At 39.1% G+C, this 15,483-nt stretch overlaps 2 protein-coding genes across 2 annotated transcripts; one reads left to right on the forward strand and one right to left on the reverse strand.

Moving 5' to 3' along the window:
- Nucleotides 1–1,898: 1,898 nt before the first annotated feature.
- On the reverse strand, nt 1,899–7,438 carry LOC142953064 (calcitonin gene-related peptide type 1 receptor-like). The gene is made up of 12 exons (XM_076095133.1): nt 7,388–7,438; nt 6,544–6,694; nt 6,343–6,450; nt 5,818–5,930; nt 5,649–5,740; nt 5,444–5,570; nt 5,202–5,355; nt 5,053–5,113; nt 4,897–4,963; nt 4,473–4,691; nt 4,181–4,222; nt 1,899–3,704 (listed from the first exon to the last, which is right to left on the reverse strand). Exons 1-12 carry the CDS (start codon nt 7,436–7,438, stop codon nt 3,498–3,500), a joined length of 1,392 nt encoding a protein of 463 aa, XP_075951248.1. The 3' UTR covers nt 1,899–3,497.
- A 2,479-nt stretch (nt 7,439–9,917) lies between these two features.
- zswim2 (zinc finger, SWIM-type containing 2) lies at nt 9,918–13,783 on the forward strand. The gene is made up of 10 exons (XM_076095134.1): nt 9,918–10,067; nt 10,158–10,234; nt 10,916–10,956; nt 11,089–11,323; nt 11,665–11,916; nt 12,051–12,135; nt 12,381–12,463; nt 12,740–12,908; nt 13,195–13,528; nt 13,569–13,783. The coding sequence occupies exons 1-10, from the start codon at nt 9,918–9,920 to the stop codon at nt 13,781–13,783; spliced, it is 1,641 nt and encodes a 546-aa protein (XP_075951249.1).
- Nucleotides 13,784–15,483: the final 1,700 nt, after the last annotated feature.

Below are 15,483 nucleotides of genomic sequence, written 5' to 3' on the forward strand. Positions count from 1 at the left end.
GTATGGTATGTGTGTGCGTGAATGGCAGAGCGTTGTGTTATGAGTTTGGTTTCAACTGATAACTCTGCATGCTGCGTGGGTTTCTAATGAAGTGGAGTTATTGGAAACGGCAGCAACTCATTGTTTCAAGTTTGAGTCATTCTTCCTTTCGAAAGAGAAAAAGTTTGCCAGTTTTTTCAGCTTATGTTTCTGATCAATTTGTAAAGCTGTAATGCAAAATATCTTTTGTTTCTGATGTGGAGATTCTTCGCTGCACTTCCCAGAAATCACCAACAGTTTCTGGCTTCACCTCTAATGGTGTTTGGTTTTTTTACTCTTTGCATTCCTAACATACCACTGTCACTGTTGCTGGGAAGGTAAAGTGCATCATATCTTGTGTATCAAGGATTTTTTCCAAGGATGCACTCATACTCCTGACAAATAGGAAATATCCCTCTCTAAGGAACAGTCTATTTGAATGTCCCACAAACTTGTCTGAGCTCCAGTTTTTTTCCCAGCAGGTTGTTCTGTGACATTACAAGCATGAATTTAATTTTAGGTATGAATGAATGATTGAACAGTAGCAAGCTTGAGTTTTTTTGGAGACTTCCATGTTAATGATACATGCATGTCACTCTTCACAGATAGATCTTTGTCTTTGTCTGTCCCTCTGCAGAGTCCCTGAAGGATTTCTCTGCCCGTTGTACCTACCAGAATGTAATGTTTAGCTCGTACCTACTGAGTTAACTTCCCAGCTAAATTCCTGCAGTGTATTTGTTCCTGCTATGAGGACAATCTGAGGTCCGCAGAAATGTACTACGGTCGGATGAAACATCAAGTCACTGTACTTTACGGTCATAATGGTTTGTTTCTCATTCAGGGGAAATCACTCCAAATTAAAGCTAAATGTGGACAGATTTACGTGATTGTCTTCAAAACATTTCTGCAGCACCACGAGGAAAACTGATGTATATGTCTCCATTCAGTCAAGTTCTGTGGAAATGTCCCTGACAAATACCCACGAATTTCGCACACTGGAAATTCAAAACATTCAAATTTCAGTAGAAGTGTGCGGAAGTTAAGCCAGTAAACAAGTGTTAGTCATGAGACTGAGGAAGTGTTCGCTACCAGAACACAAGAGCCAGCGGATCAAGAGTTCAATGGCAATGTATTCTTAGAAACAGGAAGCCTGCAATGCATCCACTGGTCTGATTTCCACGGAGGTAAATAAAGGGATGTGGGATCGATGTTGGGCAGGTAAACATTAAAAACATCTTCACTGAGATCTCTGTGTGCACGCATTAAGTTGACAGTGTTTTTTATCTCCGTTTTAAAGGAAGCCTGTGCCATCAGATACCACACAGGATACTCTCTCATGTTGATGCAACAGGATGCAAGTAAAAAGTTGTGTCAGATGTTTAGTGTTACTGCGATGCGCCATGCAAACCCACAAAATCCTTCATGGATTGAGGTCATCACAGTGAAAGGCATGCAAGTAGCGCGTAGATCACTTGCAATGATAAACCGTCAAGCACACATGCTTCTGATCATCATGTGTTTGTAGACGGATGAAGGAGGAGTGGCATGTAAAGTTAACAGCATCTCTGTTCATTTAAAGAACGATGCACTGAAAGAATAAATATAGCCCTTTTCCTTTGGGACTTCCTAATTACACCTGGTCACGTATATACATTTTTGGATGAGGAACAGACAACACGCCCTGCTTTGTCTGGAAACAATACTCATTTCAGAGGGAAACGTTTTCTACGGTCAGACAAGGGAATTCCACCCTTAATTAAATGTGTGGGGGAAAAAAAAGGCATATTTTCTTTCTTTCTTTTCTTTTTGTCTTTAAGGAGAACAATAGAAGAGACATTAAGGAAAGAAACACAAAAACAGTAACTCTTTTTTCCCCCGAATGTCAGTTTAAAACAGCCTGCCTTTATTTACAACATTTATATTTCAATACAAACAAAGAGATTCAGACTGTGACAGACAACTAATGTTGTGCAGTGAGAAAACACACACATCTATGGTTTATATCAAATTCTGTCCATCTGTGGTAAAATATTCTAAACTCAAGAGTCACTTACTAACTTTTTGCAGGACTTTTGACTATATTCTATGGTCTACATCTATATAAGACCACTTTTACACTTTTACATCACCTAATACCATTGGTTGAAAGCTATACATAATTTCCCCCCTTTTATTATTGTTTCTTTTTTTGGAAGGCTGAAACCAGCAGCTCTTCACTTGTCAGGAAATTCACTCTCACTTTTATTTCTAACTGAAGGTGACAAACTTCATCCTATCAGCCTTAAGTCAGTTCCTGCTGAAATTGTTTCCTGGACACGAACATCTTTACATAATGAATCTAAAAACATTTTAACCTTCAACAACTTTATACCATTAGTTGACTGGAAAAATATACAAAGTACACTAAAGGCTTCATATTTTGTGCCTTGAAATACTTAATTCATACACAAATAAAATGTACAGAAACATGCTTTTCAGTCGTATTTTCACTGTGATTATCTCACAATAATCTCTACAGCATTTTGGAAAAATCTGTTATAAAGAAGGAAAAATGGTGAGCCTTACGGAGCATTGACTATGACGGGATGAGACAATGTAAGCGTATGTTTCTGACAACATTTTATTGTGAACCTCTTTATTTGTTTTTAACTTAGCTAAAGGAAATAATACATAAATAGAAAACTCTCCCTATATTCTGAGTTGCACGCCTTCATTCAAAAGTTAAAGCAGGAATGATGTTTAGCAAAGCAAGCTATCTGTTTATTTCTTATTTTTTGTGAGTGTTTTCACTTTTTTATACTTCTAGTCATAGTACTAACAACAGGAATCTTGGTACTTTGCTCTTTTACTTTCTTGAAGGGATAACAGTTGCCTCTCTAGTCAGAGAGACCAACACTTTCTTTGCTATTCCCAGCGACTGTTGTTTCGGCACTAATCGATGACATTATTTCTGCCTGCAAAGAAAAGTTTATTAACCTGAAATGCTATTTCAGATTTGAGAAGTATTTCGACAGGGTTTTTGTGCATATCCTTTCCACAACACCCTCAATCAATAACTGCCCATTTCTAAATGGCATCAACATCCTCAAAATGCCCAGAAAAATATCTCTCTTTGTATCAGCTCAACAGAACAGCTTCTTGTCCAAGTTTATTCCACGTGATGCAAAACGCATTTATTCCTTGTGTTAATGCTTTGAGGCCGGTGAGGCCGGTTGAATCACAGGGTCTTCTTCGTGTCTTCTTTGTGTCCTTTCCATTCGTGGGATGTAAATAATGATAAAGAAACCGTGGCTTTGGTCTCAAGCTCCTTCTGTTGTGTAATATTCGTGAGAAAAAGTCAAAAAAGAAATATGTGAGTTTGTGTGAAAGGGAAAAGTTTGTACTCAGTTGCCATGAACAGCAGTAAAACTCCCAGAAGAAATCAATCTTCATTACATCTTGTGAAAAGTCAAAGAAACAGTGAGCCTGAAGCGCCACCTTCACACGAACGGGCTGTCCGATCTGAATATGTCTGAGTATCTCTTGCCGTTGATGTGCTCTGTGTGGCTTTCGATGCTGTAGCAGCGGTGGACTTCTGTGAGCGACGACGCCACGTACGAGGCCGAGCGGAAGAACTCAGCGTTGCCAAATGTGCCGTGGAACTGCATTCGCTGCTGGTTCCAGTGTCTCCGCAGAACACTCTGGACCTGCAGGAAGAGACACAAAGGGGATGTGTGGAGGATGGCGAAGTGGCTTACGGATTTAAACGCCTTCTCACATTTCATCTTATCTTTGAGAAAACAGCAACCAAACGACATCTTTAATGCATTCACTGTAAAGGAAAAGGGGCTTTAAACAACATGTAGCACAAACAGTTAACTGAATTAATTAAATCCAACCATTTGAAAAAATATATAGACTGTCTTTTTGGTTTCATGGTGGGTTTGGGGGACTCATAACCTCAAAATTTAAAAAATCCTTGCCCTGTGTCCTTCTGTGAACCATATGCTTACCATTAAAAGCCATGTGAACTCTGAAACTGTCCCTTAGAAAGACACTTGGTCCCTTTCTGTCCCTATAGAACTCAAGCATTGGTGGCCTGATCTCATAGGGAGAATTAAATGGGCAGCGAATTCAAAATCTAAGTTTGAAACATGAAATGTTGTTAGTGCTCATTATTCACCTCCCCGTTGAAGAAGCAGAATATTGTAGAAACCAAGAGACCCTGCATGAGAAAAAAAAGTTTCTTGAGAAATTACACAAAACAGGAAATCCCCTAAGCTCAAACAGCTGCTTACTGTGTCACATGTTCATGCTCTTATTCTCGAAATATTTGAAATTTTAAACCACAAAATGATTGAGGATATTGCCCTTTCACAGTCGGCAGCACTTTTAATAGCATGCACTAGTGACTTTCATTTGGTTAATACAAAAGCTTTTTGACTGTGGAACACTCCTTGTAAGTATGCACTGACCTGGTAGTGCATGAGGATTTCCATGATGTACAGGTAGATTTCAGAGACCCAGTGATCCTGGGGCTTGTAGGGGAGCAGGACAAACTGGATGCCAAGCAAGGGGATGAGGATGAGGGTGGCTCTCACGGCCCTCATGTAGAGGCTGGACTCGGCCTGGTGCGTCACCCTCAGCTTGGTGATGAGAACCCGAACGATGTTCAGCAGGAAGAAAAGATTCACCTGGAATCCAAAAGAAATTATTGTACATTTGACGCAAAAACAAAGGAAAGTCTAACATGGTGACGATCATTTTCAACACTTTCATGATGACCATACTGAAGTAAAAAATCCCTCACAACAAGCACGAAGTAAGGACGGCTGCACAACAGTCCTGACAAGTGTCTAGTAAGTAAATCTGGATTTCCCACGAGGGCTTGGTGCTTACCACCAATGCGGCGCAGATGGGTCCGTGGATAATGTACAGCAAGGAAGTATCTGAGCTGACCCAACATCTGTGAATGCATAAATCAGATCATCATACTATACAGTATGGAGACACATGATTTAGATACAATCATACCTTTGGATCAAGAAGACTCACTTGTCGTTGTAGTAGCACTGACGTGCCATTGAATGTATCACCGCTGGCAGGAGTGGAAAACCTGCAAAACCACATGAGAACTTTTATGACATTTCAGTGTGAGAGAGTGAAATGTACCGAGTGAAATATTGACATATGGCTTTACTTACCCCAGCCCAGCAGATAATACCACATGAAATGTTGTTTTTCTGCAAACACTGCCACAACAATCAGAGTGTGCAGGTAGATGCCCTCGCACAGCATCCAGAAGTAGTTGCAGCTCAACAGATACAGGTGGATGAACATGAGCAGCTTGCAGCTCACCTACATGAGAAAATGAGCCGTCATGATTTTACCGACGCTGAAAATGTTGAGCTATGTTTGGTTCAACGTGTAGAGTCGAATCACTCACTGAATCGTTGTATGTGTGTCCCTGTTTCTTCACCACTGTTGTAAGCCAGACAACGGTGATGATGGAGTTCAGCACGAATGAGAAGAAGAGGTTTTTATGGAGCGTTATCCTCTGACAGCTCAGACTCCTACAAGAGAAGACATTTCAGACTAGACATGACTTTTCATGTGCATAACTTAGACATAAAGAAAGCTTCTACACTTACTTAAAATGGAAGAATATTCCTAATGATATGAGAAGTGACACCAGCGACAGGCCATGACCAATCATGACCAAGTAGAAGTGAGTCATTGCCACCTGCAAGAAAACAAAATTAATCCAACTCCACAGTCAAAGGTGCTTTACATATTTCTATTGTCTTTATTCCTCCTTACTGTCCCATGATGTATTGTGTTGGCTTGGCAGTTTGTGAAGTTTGTCCACGTCCTGTTGCTCTCTGGGTGGCGTCCCCACTGGCCTGTCTCTGAGCACACTTTGGATGCAATCGCTGTCAACAAATTTGCAACCACGATTTTACATTTCTGTTCACGGAATACAGAAATGAGCTTCAGCATGCTAATTAGTGGGCTAATTAGAGGAGACGAAAACTTTGATTGTTTACCGATCCCCAGTTTTTATGCTGGTCCGTATGCTAAGCTACCGTACAGACATAATAGTGGTGTCAAACGTCACATCTAACTCATGATCAGAAAGCTCGCCGAAGAGCTTCATCATCTAAAAACTAGAATTAAGCTTTTAAAAACAGGGAAACTGCTCTCAAAATAAGTATTAACTGCAGATATATAGGAGTGTTTTTATGCTCCAAGCTAGTAAATGTCTAATATTATAGTCTCAACTCAATATTACACAAAAAATATTAAAGGTTTATAAAATGAGTAAGGGTTAACAACAAAATTTACCATTAGGATCAAAATTTTTAAAGTAGTCCGGACAGCTCTGCTCCGTTTGTCCGGCTTCAGTTTCATCCCAGCACAGCCACCCATCCCACGTCCTGTTGCACACTGGCCCTGCTGACAACAATGGACACACAGTGAAATGTTACAGTGACTTAATATGAATTATAGTAACATCAAAAGATGTTTTTGAGACAGTCCTTTCACCTATTGTTTTCATTTTACGCTGTGATTCTTTCACAATCCTCTGGAAACATTCGTACTGGGCCGTGGCGATTTGTTTCCGCGTCGACTTATGTTCCCCCCGATGGTTCAGATGCTCCTGGTATTCATCTTCAGGGCTCGCCACAACAAGCAGCTTTAGAGAGATTATATACAAAATCAGAGTGCAACTGTCAAGTGAGCGCTAACAAATGAGAACTTAAGTTGACAAAACACATGATATAGATCATTTAATGCAATGACAATGTCACAAGCAGAATTATGTCTTCAAAGGCTCTGGGGGAGCTACAATTACTATCAAGTTGAATTATGGGAAGTGTAGTATTAACTTTGACACATATCAGGACCTAAATAGTAGTACATTTCAGCCTCTGCTGCTGCAATTTTTTCCATTCTTCTTTTAATCTGTCTCTCACTAGTCCCTCAACTTTATGGAGGCACAATATCAAAATCGCTGGAGTGCCCCTTTAACGACGGCATCCGGAAGATTTGATGGTTCAGTCAATCAAATAAAGAGAAATAACAAGAAGGCTGCTTTTTAGAAGCAAACAACTTTAGTTATGGTTATAAATATTCTAAAAACAGGATATTTAGTACTGGGATCATATTGCTCTAATTTCACAAATGCATGGCCAGAATATATGGAATACAGAAACAAAACAAAAAATCGAATTAATAGAATAACTGAAACAACTTGCTTCAAAACTGACTGGATGATCTAAAAAGAAATGATGACGCTGCACAATCACGTTAATGTGAAGGTGACATATTTAGCTAAAACAGCATATTTCAGGTGAACCACTGCACAGATCAGATACAACAGCTATACCTTATTGAGGGCGCACAGGACCAGCAGATACGTGAAGCAGTTTAGATCCATCTGTGCTCTGATCACCGTGGGTATTCTGAGGTAGGTTTGTAACTGAGAAAAGGAGAGCATAGACTGTTACAGACTTTGTAACAATAGACACTTAAATGTTAGAAAGTTTGTCTGCAAAGCCATGTTTTCAATTTTGAAAGGGAGGTCTCCATATTTGGACATAGGGTTACAGATTTGTCCTTTTGCTTCCTCTGTTCCTCACAGCTTCCTTCCTGCACACTTATTATGCATGTCGAGCAAGTTTAACCAAGGTTTGGCCAAAAGACATAAATGTGGCAAATTAAGTAAAAGCATGTGCTGCAAAGTTGCTTTCATCAGAAAACTAAATGTTAAGCAATTACTGTATGTCTACAAGATGTGAAACAATGGAAATTATGACAGTTCTAAAAAGGAAAAGCAGTAACAAGCAACAAATCGTATCTCTCTCTCTGCTGCATACCATCAAATAGTCATCAATAGTTTTACTCTATCATGATCTATCATGATACTGTTTAAAGTGAGTAAATAACATATATATATATATATAGACTGGATGTTTTCTATGTTATGAAAAGGTGATTGTTACTAAGAGATTATATTTATTTCATGTATTTTTTATACACACAAGTATCATGGACCTATGACCACAGCATTCTTAGCCCAATCTAGTTAGCATCATCCGTCCCTATAGGCCTTCACACAACTGAACACAACTCAACACCAGTAAAATACAGTGAAAATACACGAATCACAACAACATAACTTAACCCTCTTTTTACTTGACCTTAAAATGATCCCAATCAATTTGAGTTCTAAGAAGCAATGCGATCCCTCAAACAGAGAAAGACTTTCCACCAAAGGAGGTTTCCACAAAGTGGCAGACATTCATGGATACGTTTAATATGTACACATTAGCTTTACATATTTAGTTTCATATACTCATGTTTAGTAAATAAACAGATTTTTGGGGGATGATTTTCATCACATTTTACTCAAGCAAAGTTAAGAGGTAGCATATTTGTTTCTCTCACATTTAACAACTGGATGTGTATGTGTGCATCCCTGTTGTCCATGTGGCCTATAACATATACTGTATCCTGAAGTATAACATTTCACAATTCAATGTGACATTTGAAAACGAACATTTGACCTGTTTTCATGACCACAGTGCTTAAATATGAATCAAAATCTACATGCTGGAACTATTCAGGAAACCTACCTTTACAGGAGCAGAAAAAAGAATAAACACACAGTGTTTGCCTTGAAGAGTATTCCTTCAGTCTGAGAGTTGAACCTTTGCAGGAAGAGAAAAAACGCTGTTTTAGAGGTTTCTTCAAGAGTACTCCTTCAGCGTGTGTTTCGCAGCAGAGTCAGAGCGACACTGAGCTGTCCTGATAAGAGCTGGCTGGGGCTGTGGATGACATCACATGCTTGCTTTTGTGGAGGCAGATAGAGGGACATCCCTACAGTGTAATGGGTATTAAAAACCACTGATGCAATTGATGACCATAATACTGTGTCATTTATATTATGTATGATATATAATATACGATGTAAAGTAAACCTTAATATCCTGGGTGTTGAGCTTTAGAGTCTGTAAATCATGAACTTAATTAATTTAATGAATTCACTGAATTAATTACCTTTATTGCATTATGCTGTAACCTGTACTCAATGTGCCTACATAGGTATTGTTGTTTTTTGTGATTTATTTTAGTATCTGTGGCTGTTATGGTCATGAGTACTGTTGCAAATGGGGAATATGCATTGACAAAAATTGATTTACATGGGAGGAGAAAAGACGTAATAATCCGATGAGGTCAACAAGCTCACAGAAAGAGTCTCAGACATAAAAGATTGCAGACTGATTGCAGATATGCATATACTATTACAAAATATATATATTTTGTGCTAACTGCTGATAATCTGGAAGCACAAAACTGACCAATCAGCAAGGTTTCTATTATTTAGCGACGGCTCCCTCTGCAGGTCAAACGCTCTATGGAAACCTCCCGGTTACCGTGGCCACGGCGTTGTGTGTACCTGGTTCTGCAAAGTAACGTTAACGACAGTGCGGTGAGTTGCAGCTGGTCTTTAGGCATTTATCCACAAAGAAAGGTACTTTTTGAAATGTGTGCACCTCCCGAGGTAAGTTGATTAGTTCAGATGAAAGAGTTGCATTTGTTTTCTCAATACGCTGCATTAACAGGGTATAACAAGTTAAAAAAGCGACCATGTAATTAGCCTAATTAACGTTAAGCTAGGGGTAGATCTACATATGTGCCTCCTTTGGCACATACTTTATTATAGCCACAGTTCTCTGTAGCAGATCTTCACTGCTGTGTTTTTATTCTTTATTCCTGTGTGTATCTGTGGTTTGTATGTTTCATACAAGCTAATAGATGCCTAAATTTCCCTCAGGATCAATAAAGTATCTAGCTATCTATAGATTTGTCTCTATCAATGCTTGATAAATATATCTTTATTCTGCAGTAGCAGGATGTTCAGGAAAACTACTTGCAGGAACACAGTCAGTGATGCAGTGAGTTTCCACCAAGACCAAGCCCTCAACACAACTATATTTCTTCTGAAATCCTTCGGCCCAACAAGATTTCTACTCAGAGAGGAGGGAGAGGTCAGGAACTTCACGGTAAATTATTCTGTGAATCAGGATGCATATTTTGAAAACTCAACAAACCAGGTTTTGTATCCTTACTCCACTTTTGTTCGTGTTGTTTAGATGTGCTTGGGTGACCCACATTTGTGCACTTGCCCTGTATTTACCAAGGAGCAGGAGCCATGCAAACACATCTGCTGGTATCAATAACACACACACACACACACACACACACACACACACACACACACACACACACACACACACACACACGCACACACACCCAAAGGTTTTGGCTAATAATATTTCTCATGTTCACAATTTTTATTTTGTCATGTTTTGTCATTCAACATTGTGAGGTGAATGCTGCCATTTATTTTGTATTCATATGACTAGGTTGCATGTTAAACAGTTCAAGAAGAAAACGTATCCCTGAAATATGTTGCAGTGTGAAAGAACATTTGTCAGAGAAAACCATGGATTTTGTTTCTTCAATTTTTCAATTTTTGCAGTACCTAATAACTGGAATTGCTACTTTTCAGAACTTTTTGACCACTGATCAAATTGCGCATGTAGTGCAAAGAACTGTTAGTTAGTGTTGTTTACTTTTTTTATCAGATATTTTGCTTTATTTCAATTTAATTTAGTTGTCTTTTAAATTTAATTTTATGTAGGCAAAATTCTGGCCTGGCTGTTTTGTTAATACAACTTTAAATATTGATTAGTTTGACTTACTTTGTTTTTAGTTTTATTATTTTGTAAATCACAAATATATTAAACCATTTGAATGATATTCAGACCTCCTGATAACTGAATGTATGTGTATATATCAATCCTTTTCATTTTCCATCATATGAACTTGTAAATATTTATCACTACAGGGTTTTACTGCGGAAATTCAGACTACCCAGAGATCATGAATGTAAGTTGTTTAGATAAATTGGACTTTTTTTACACTGATTGCATATTGTACCTTTCAATTTGCTGTTTGTAGAAAATTTGAATGAATTGACCCACCCTTGTACATGTGCTCTTGTTAAAATACCTGCTCTAGATTCATTTCAGCTTGGACTCGTGGAGAGGCAGATCTTGGAGGTGCTCCATGGTTTACACCAAACCAAAGACCACCGGACAGAAAATGATCCATCTGCTGCTTCTGGGACTCCGAGCCAACCAGTCACTGGCCAGGAGGCTGGAAATGTCTGCCGGAAAGTGATCCAAGCCCAGGATGTGTGTCCTATCTGTCAAGAAGTGCTGCTGGAGAAAAAACAGCCTGTGTCTTACTGCAGGTATGTAGGCAGCTGTCTGGGGTCACGGTTTCACACTGTTATTGTTTCAGTACAGTCATGTTTTAGGATGATGTAAGATGTTCTACTCAACTTTTGTTGCACTACTGGCCAGAACATGACCCCATGAATTATTATCAGTCCCAATACAGCACATCCAACTGTTGACATACAGAATGTTGAGCGGAAACCACCAGCACAGATTTTCGGATGTTGTAAAATTCGGTTTAAATATCCTGATATTCACAGAAGAGGACGTTTGGAAATGAAGTGGAAAATGTTTGTTTTCAGCATTGTGCAGACAGATTATCTGCACCCTCATGTGCCGTCCTTGTCTCTCCCAGGTTCAGCTGTGGCAATAATGTCCACGTCTCTTGCATGAAGGTGTGGGCGGATTATCAGAGACTGTCAGACAGGAAAGAAACAGTGAAGTGCCCTCTGTGCAGGGAGGACTTCAGCTCTCTGAAGTTACTCGAAGAGCAGGTGAAAAACGCAGCAAAGCTCTTCACTCCCTCTGAGAGAGAGAAGCCAGACACGCACCTGGGAGTTCTTTGTCACAGCTGCCGGCTCTGCCCTATCACTGGCAAATGTTTCAAGTAAGCAAGTGGCAGTCCAACATTCAACATTATCAGTTTCAATCACAGTATGATGATTGGCACGTTGTAGTTTATTTTGAATAATGGTCATACTGTGCTCCCATGTCTTCTTTAATCTCTTGTCATGCTTTCAGATGCACAGTCTGCAGATACTTCTATCTATGTGAGGACTGCTCAAAGAAGGGCTGTCACCCACAGCACCCATTTGCTTCACGAACAGTAAGCCAACTTGATTCAGCTTTGAAATTACTTGTACTGCATCTCCCACCTCAGGAGTCTTGAAAATACAATGATTTAGATAACTCTGAACTTTACAGTGGTCTTAATGCCACACATTGCAATCATTTTACTGTAAAAAACTAAAATCTCTATTGGTGGTGAGCAGTTCTAATGAACAACCATTTCTGATTTCTGCTACGATAAGTGACTAAATAATAAGTGAGTAAAAACTAAACCTCAAACAGAAAAGGAGAGAAAAGTGGCACCGTGTGTCCGACGACCTGAAGGATGAACCAAGGGGAGCAACCCCTCAGTCAGTAAACGGCAGGTAAGTTATTAAATACATCCAGAAAATGAATTTTAATTTCGGCTGTTGAAATTGGACCCATTCACTCAGAACACAGATGGTTTTCTTAAGGTGATATAAAGTTATAAGCTATTTATTTTTCACACTTCTGATTGCTGAGTCACAAAATACCTGTGACCACAATGTCAGTGACTTTACAGTTTATATTAATACAAATTATTGGTTAGACGAAATCCTGTTGCTATTTTCTGATTGCTATAAACATTTTTGCTCAATATTTCCCATCTTGCTCCCCAGCATCATCCCTGTAGCTGCAGACCCTCTACCAGAACATGTGTTGGACTGTCTTCCTACGGTCAGAGTGAGACCGGGGTCTCGGCTCTTGGATGTGGGACAACAGTGTCGGATCTGTCTGCTGGATTTTAGCCTCGGCCAAAATGTCCGAACTCTGCCCTGCCATCACAAGGTAAAACATTTCATTGTGTGCTCGCATTATTTAGCTATCAGTATTCAAACAACATATGAATTCTAAGCTAACGAAAACACAACAATGCTTAGTTTTGGTGGATTATACACAAAGGAAAATATTATATTATATTTCTGGTAATACGTCCCCCAAATTGTTACACACTGGCCCTGCTAAGACTATGAAATATAAAAAATATGAAATCATAATGATATACACAAACATAATGCAAAATAACTACCAAGCTGCCTCCTCCTCCTCCCCCGTAAATGTTCACACACTTCAGTTCCACGGCAACTGTGTGGACGGGATCCTGCGGAAGTCGAACTCCTGCCCTTTGGACGGATATGTCATCTATAACCCCTCGATTTGGAGGACCAGTGAAAGAAAGACCTACCCTAAGTTGTTCTGTGCCACACCACCAGATAATAACTTAAAAGACCTGTTTATTCCAGGAGTGGCACTGTGGGACAGGAACACTATTGTCTCTCCCTCACACAGTTCTCTTAATTTAGAAGTGCTAACAGGCTCTTCAGTAACTTTAAACACCCCACACCAGTTATTAACTGATAGGTTTCAGGGCTTGTGCATAGCTACAGACACTGTGAAGAGCTGTTATGGTCGTGTGAATGATTTGGCAAGAGGTGATCTATTATGAAGATCATCTGAGTAAGTGTACAACAATCAGAGAGCAACCACAGCTGAACCTTTCTGTAGGTTTGTGTAGAACCGAGTCAGACCACGCAGCTAGACTGCAACCCAAAAGGACATACGGCACAGCAGCCATTAAAGATACGAACAACCGACTCGTTTCAGAGCTCAGAATGACGGGAGTCTTGATGAACACGCAGCAACAAAGGAAGACAGAGGCTTAGACTAAACCAATCAATAAATATACATGTGTAACTCTTTAATCAGAAAGATGTCAATCTGAAATGTTGTTTTTGTGTGACTTTGCTAAAATGTATTTTATACATAATTAAATATGTTGAAAAATAATAAAAAAAAGCTTCTGAACAATAATGGGTATCAAGTAAGTTTATTAATTTTGTGCACAAAAATGCAAGACTAATAACACTACCATCATCACAGAGGTGAACACAAGAGGTGCCCATTTAGGAAGAAACAAAAGTCCATGAGTTTCAATGGCGAGACACGAGAGGAGCACACTATAGAACACATTCAAATCAATACAAATACATTCAGCGAGATCTATTTAAAACAGGAGTGGCAGTAGGTTTGATTTGCTTGTCAAGAATTATCAGCACAAAGTGTTCACAAACTACTCCTCGTGTTGCTGTGTAAGCTGTGGTATGCTGTGTGTTCAAGCTGATGACTAGCGGGAGTAAGCGTACTGAATGATTAAGTGCTCAACTTGTTGCTACATGTAGAATTACAAAGCTCAGGCGTGTTCACTCTTTAGGCTAACCTTTAGAAAAACGTAATCATTCAACCATTCACTGCTGCACTCTGATGCAACTTTCAGAATTCTGCTTTTAGATGAAAGAAAAACAGCACAAAATAAGTAAAATCACAGCCACAGAATACATAAAATGTTGCTTTACTATATACATACAAAAGAACACATGAATGTAGCTACATAATTGAGCCTTATAAATACAAAGTGAACTCATCAGGGAACACATTTACAATATGATGGAAGACTAAATATGGCAAAACTGTTGCTGCAAAGTTCCATTTTAATTCATGGGTAATATTGCTAGTAAAACTGCTTTGTGGTGTTCGTGGTGAATGTTTTGCCAAACTTTATTAAGTATGGTCAATGATGTCAGTATTTACACTCTGAAAATGTAATAGGTGTCTGCGAATGCTGTGTGCCAGTGTAACAAATGGGCACATGTTAAAGTGTAGTGTGCTTTATTTGACTCAAGACTGTGTCTTTGTTGTTTACCAACGTTAAATGCATCCGTACACATAATTGTTGAAAATTGGTTGAAATGTTGACCTGATGATGGTGGTAAATGAAAGTTTGGGGTTCACCAAAGTTATTCCAATTCATTCTGAGGGAGGCATGAATTCATCTAAGAGTTGTTGAAACATTTGACACAAAACTACACGTCCAACTCACGGTGGGAGACGGATCAAAGTCAGTATAGGATTCACCCTCTGGGACTGTCTGTACAAAATTTGATTTAAAAAAATTCCAATTGAAAAATCTATTTCAAATCATCTTTCTTTCTTCGGTCATATTTGTCAATACAAAAAAGCAAACATCCCATGGTCAGGAAGTCAATATATTTTTGTCAAAGTATAGTTTGAGAATACAGGTTGTGAAAGAAAAAAATCCAAGGCACCGAATTCATGTTATATAATCACAAGGGATGATACTGTATGCTATTTTAAATATAAAGGAAAAATGATGCATAACTTGGGGGGCTGAGCTGAGGGTTTTTGGCCTCCTTAAGATAACATTGCAAAGACAGGCAATCTGAGCCTTAACTGGGAGTGTTTCATTGTGATAATAATCACAGTGTGGAAGTTCTGGGGTGTTATTGTTGTCATAGTTCTTTACAGTAGTTACAGTTGGCAGCACAACACAACGTCTCCTTCCGAG

Source organism: Anarhichas minor, unplaced genomic scaffold (assembly GCF_050575085.1).
Source record: "Anarhichas minor isolate MPS153535 unplaced genomic scaffold, ASM5057508v1 ptg000018l, whole genome shotgun sequence".
Lineage (NCBI taxonomy): Eukaryota > Metazoa > Chordata > Actinopteri > Perciformes > Anarhichadidae > Anarhichas > Anarhichas minor.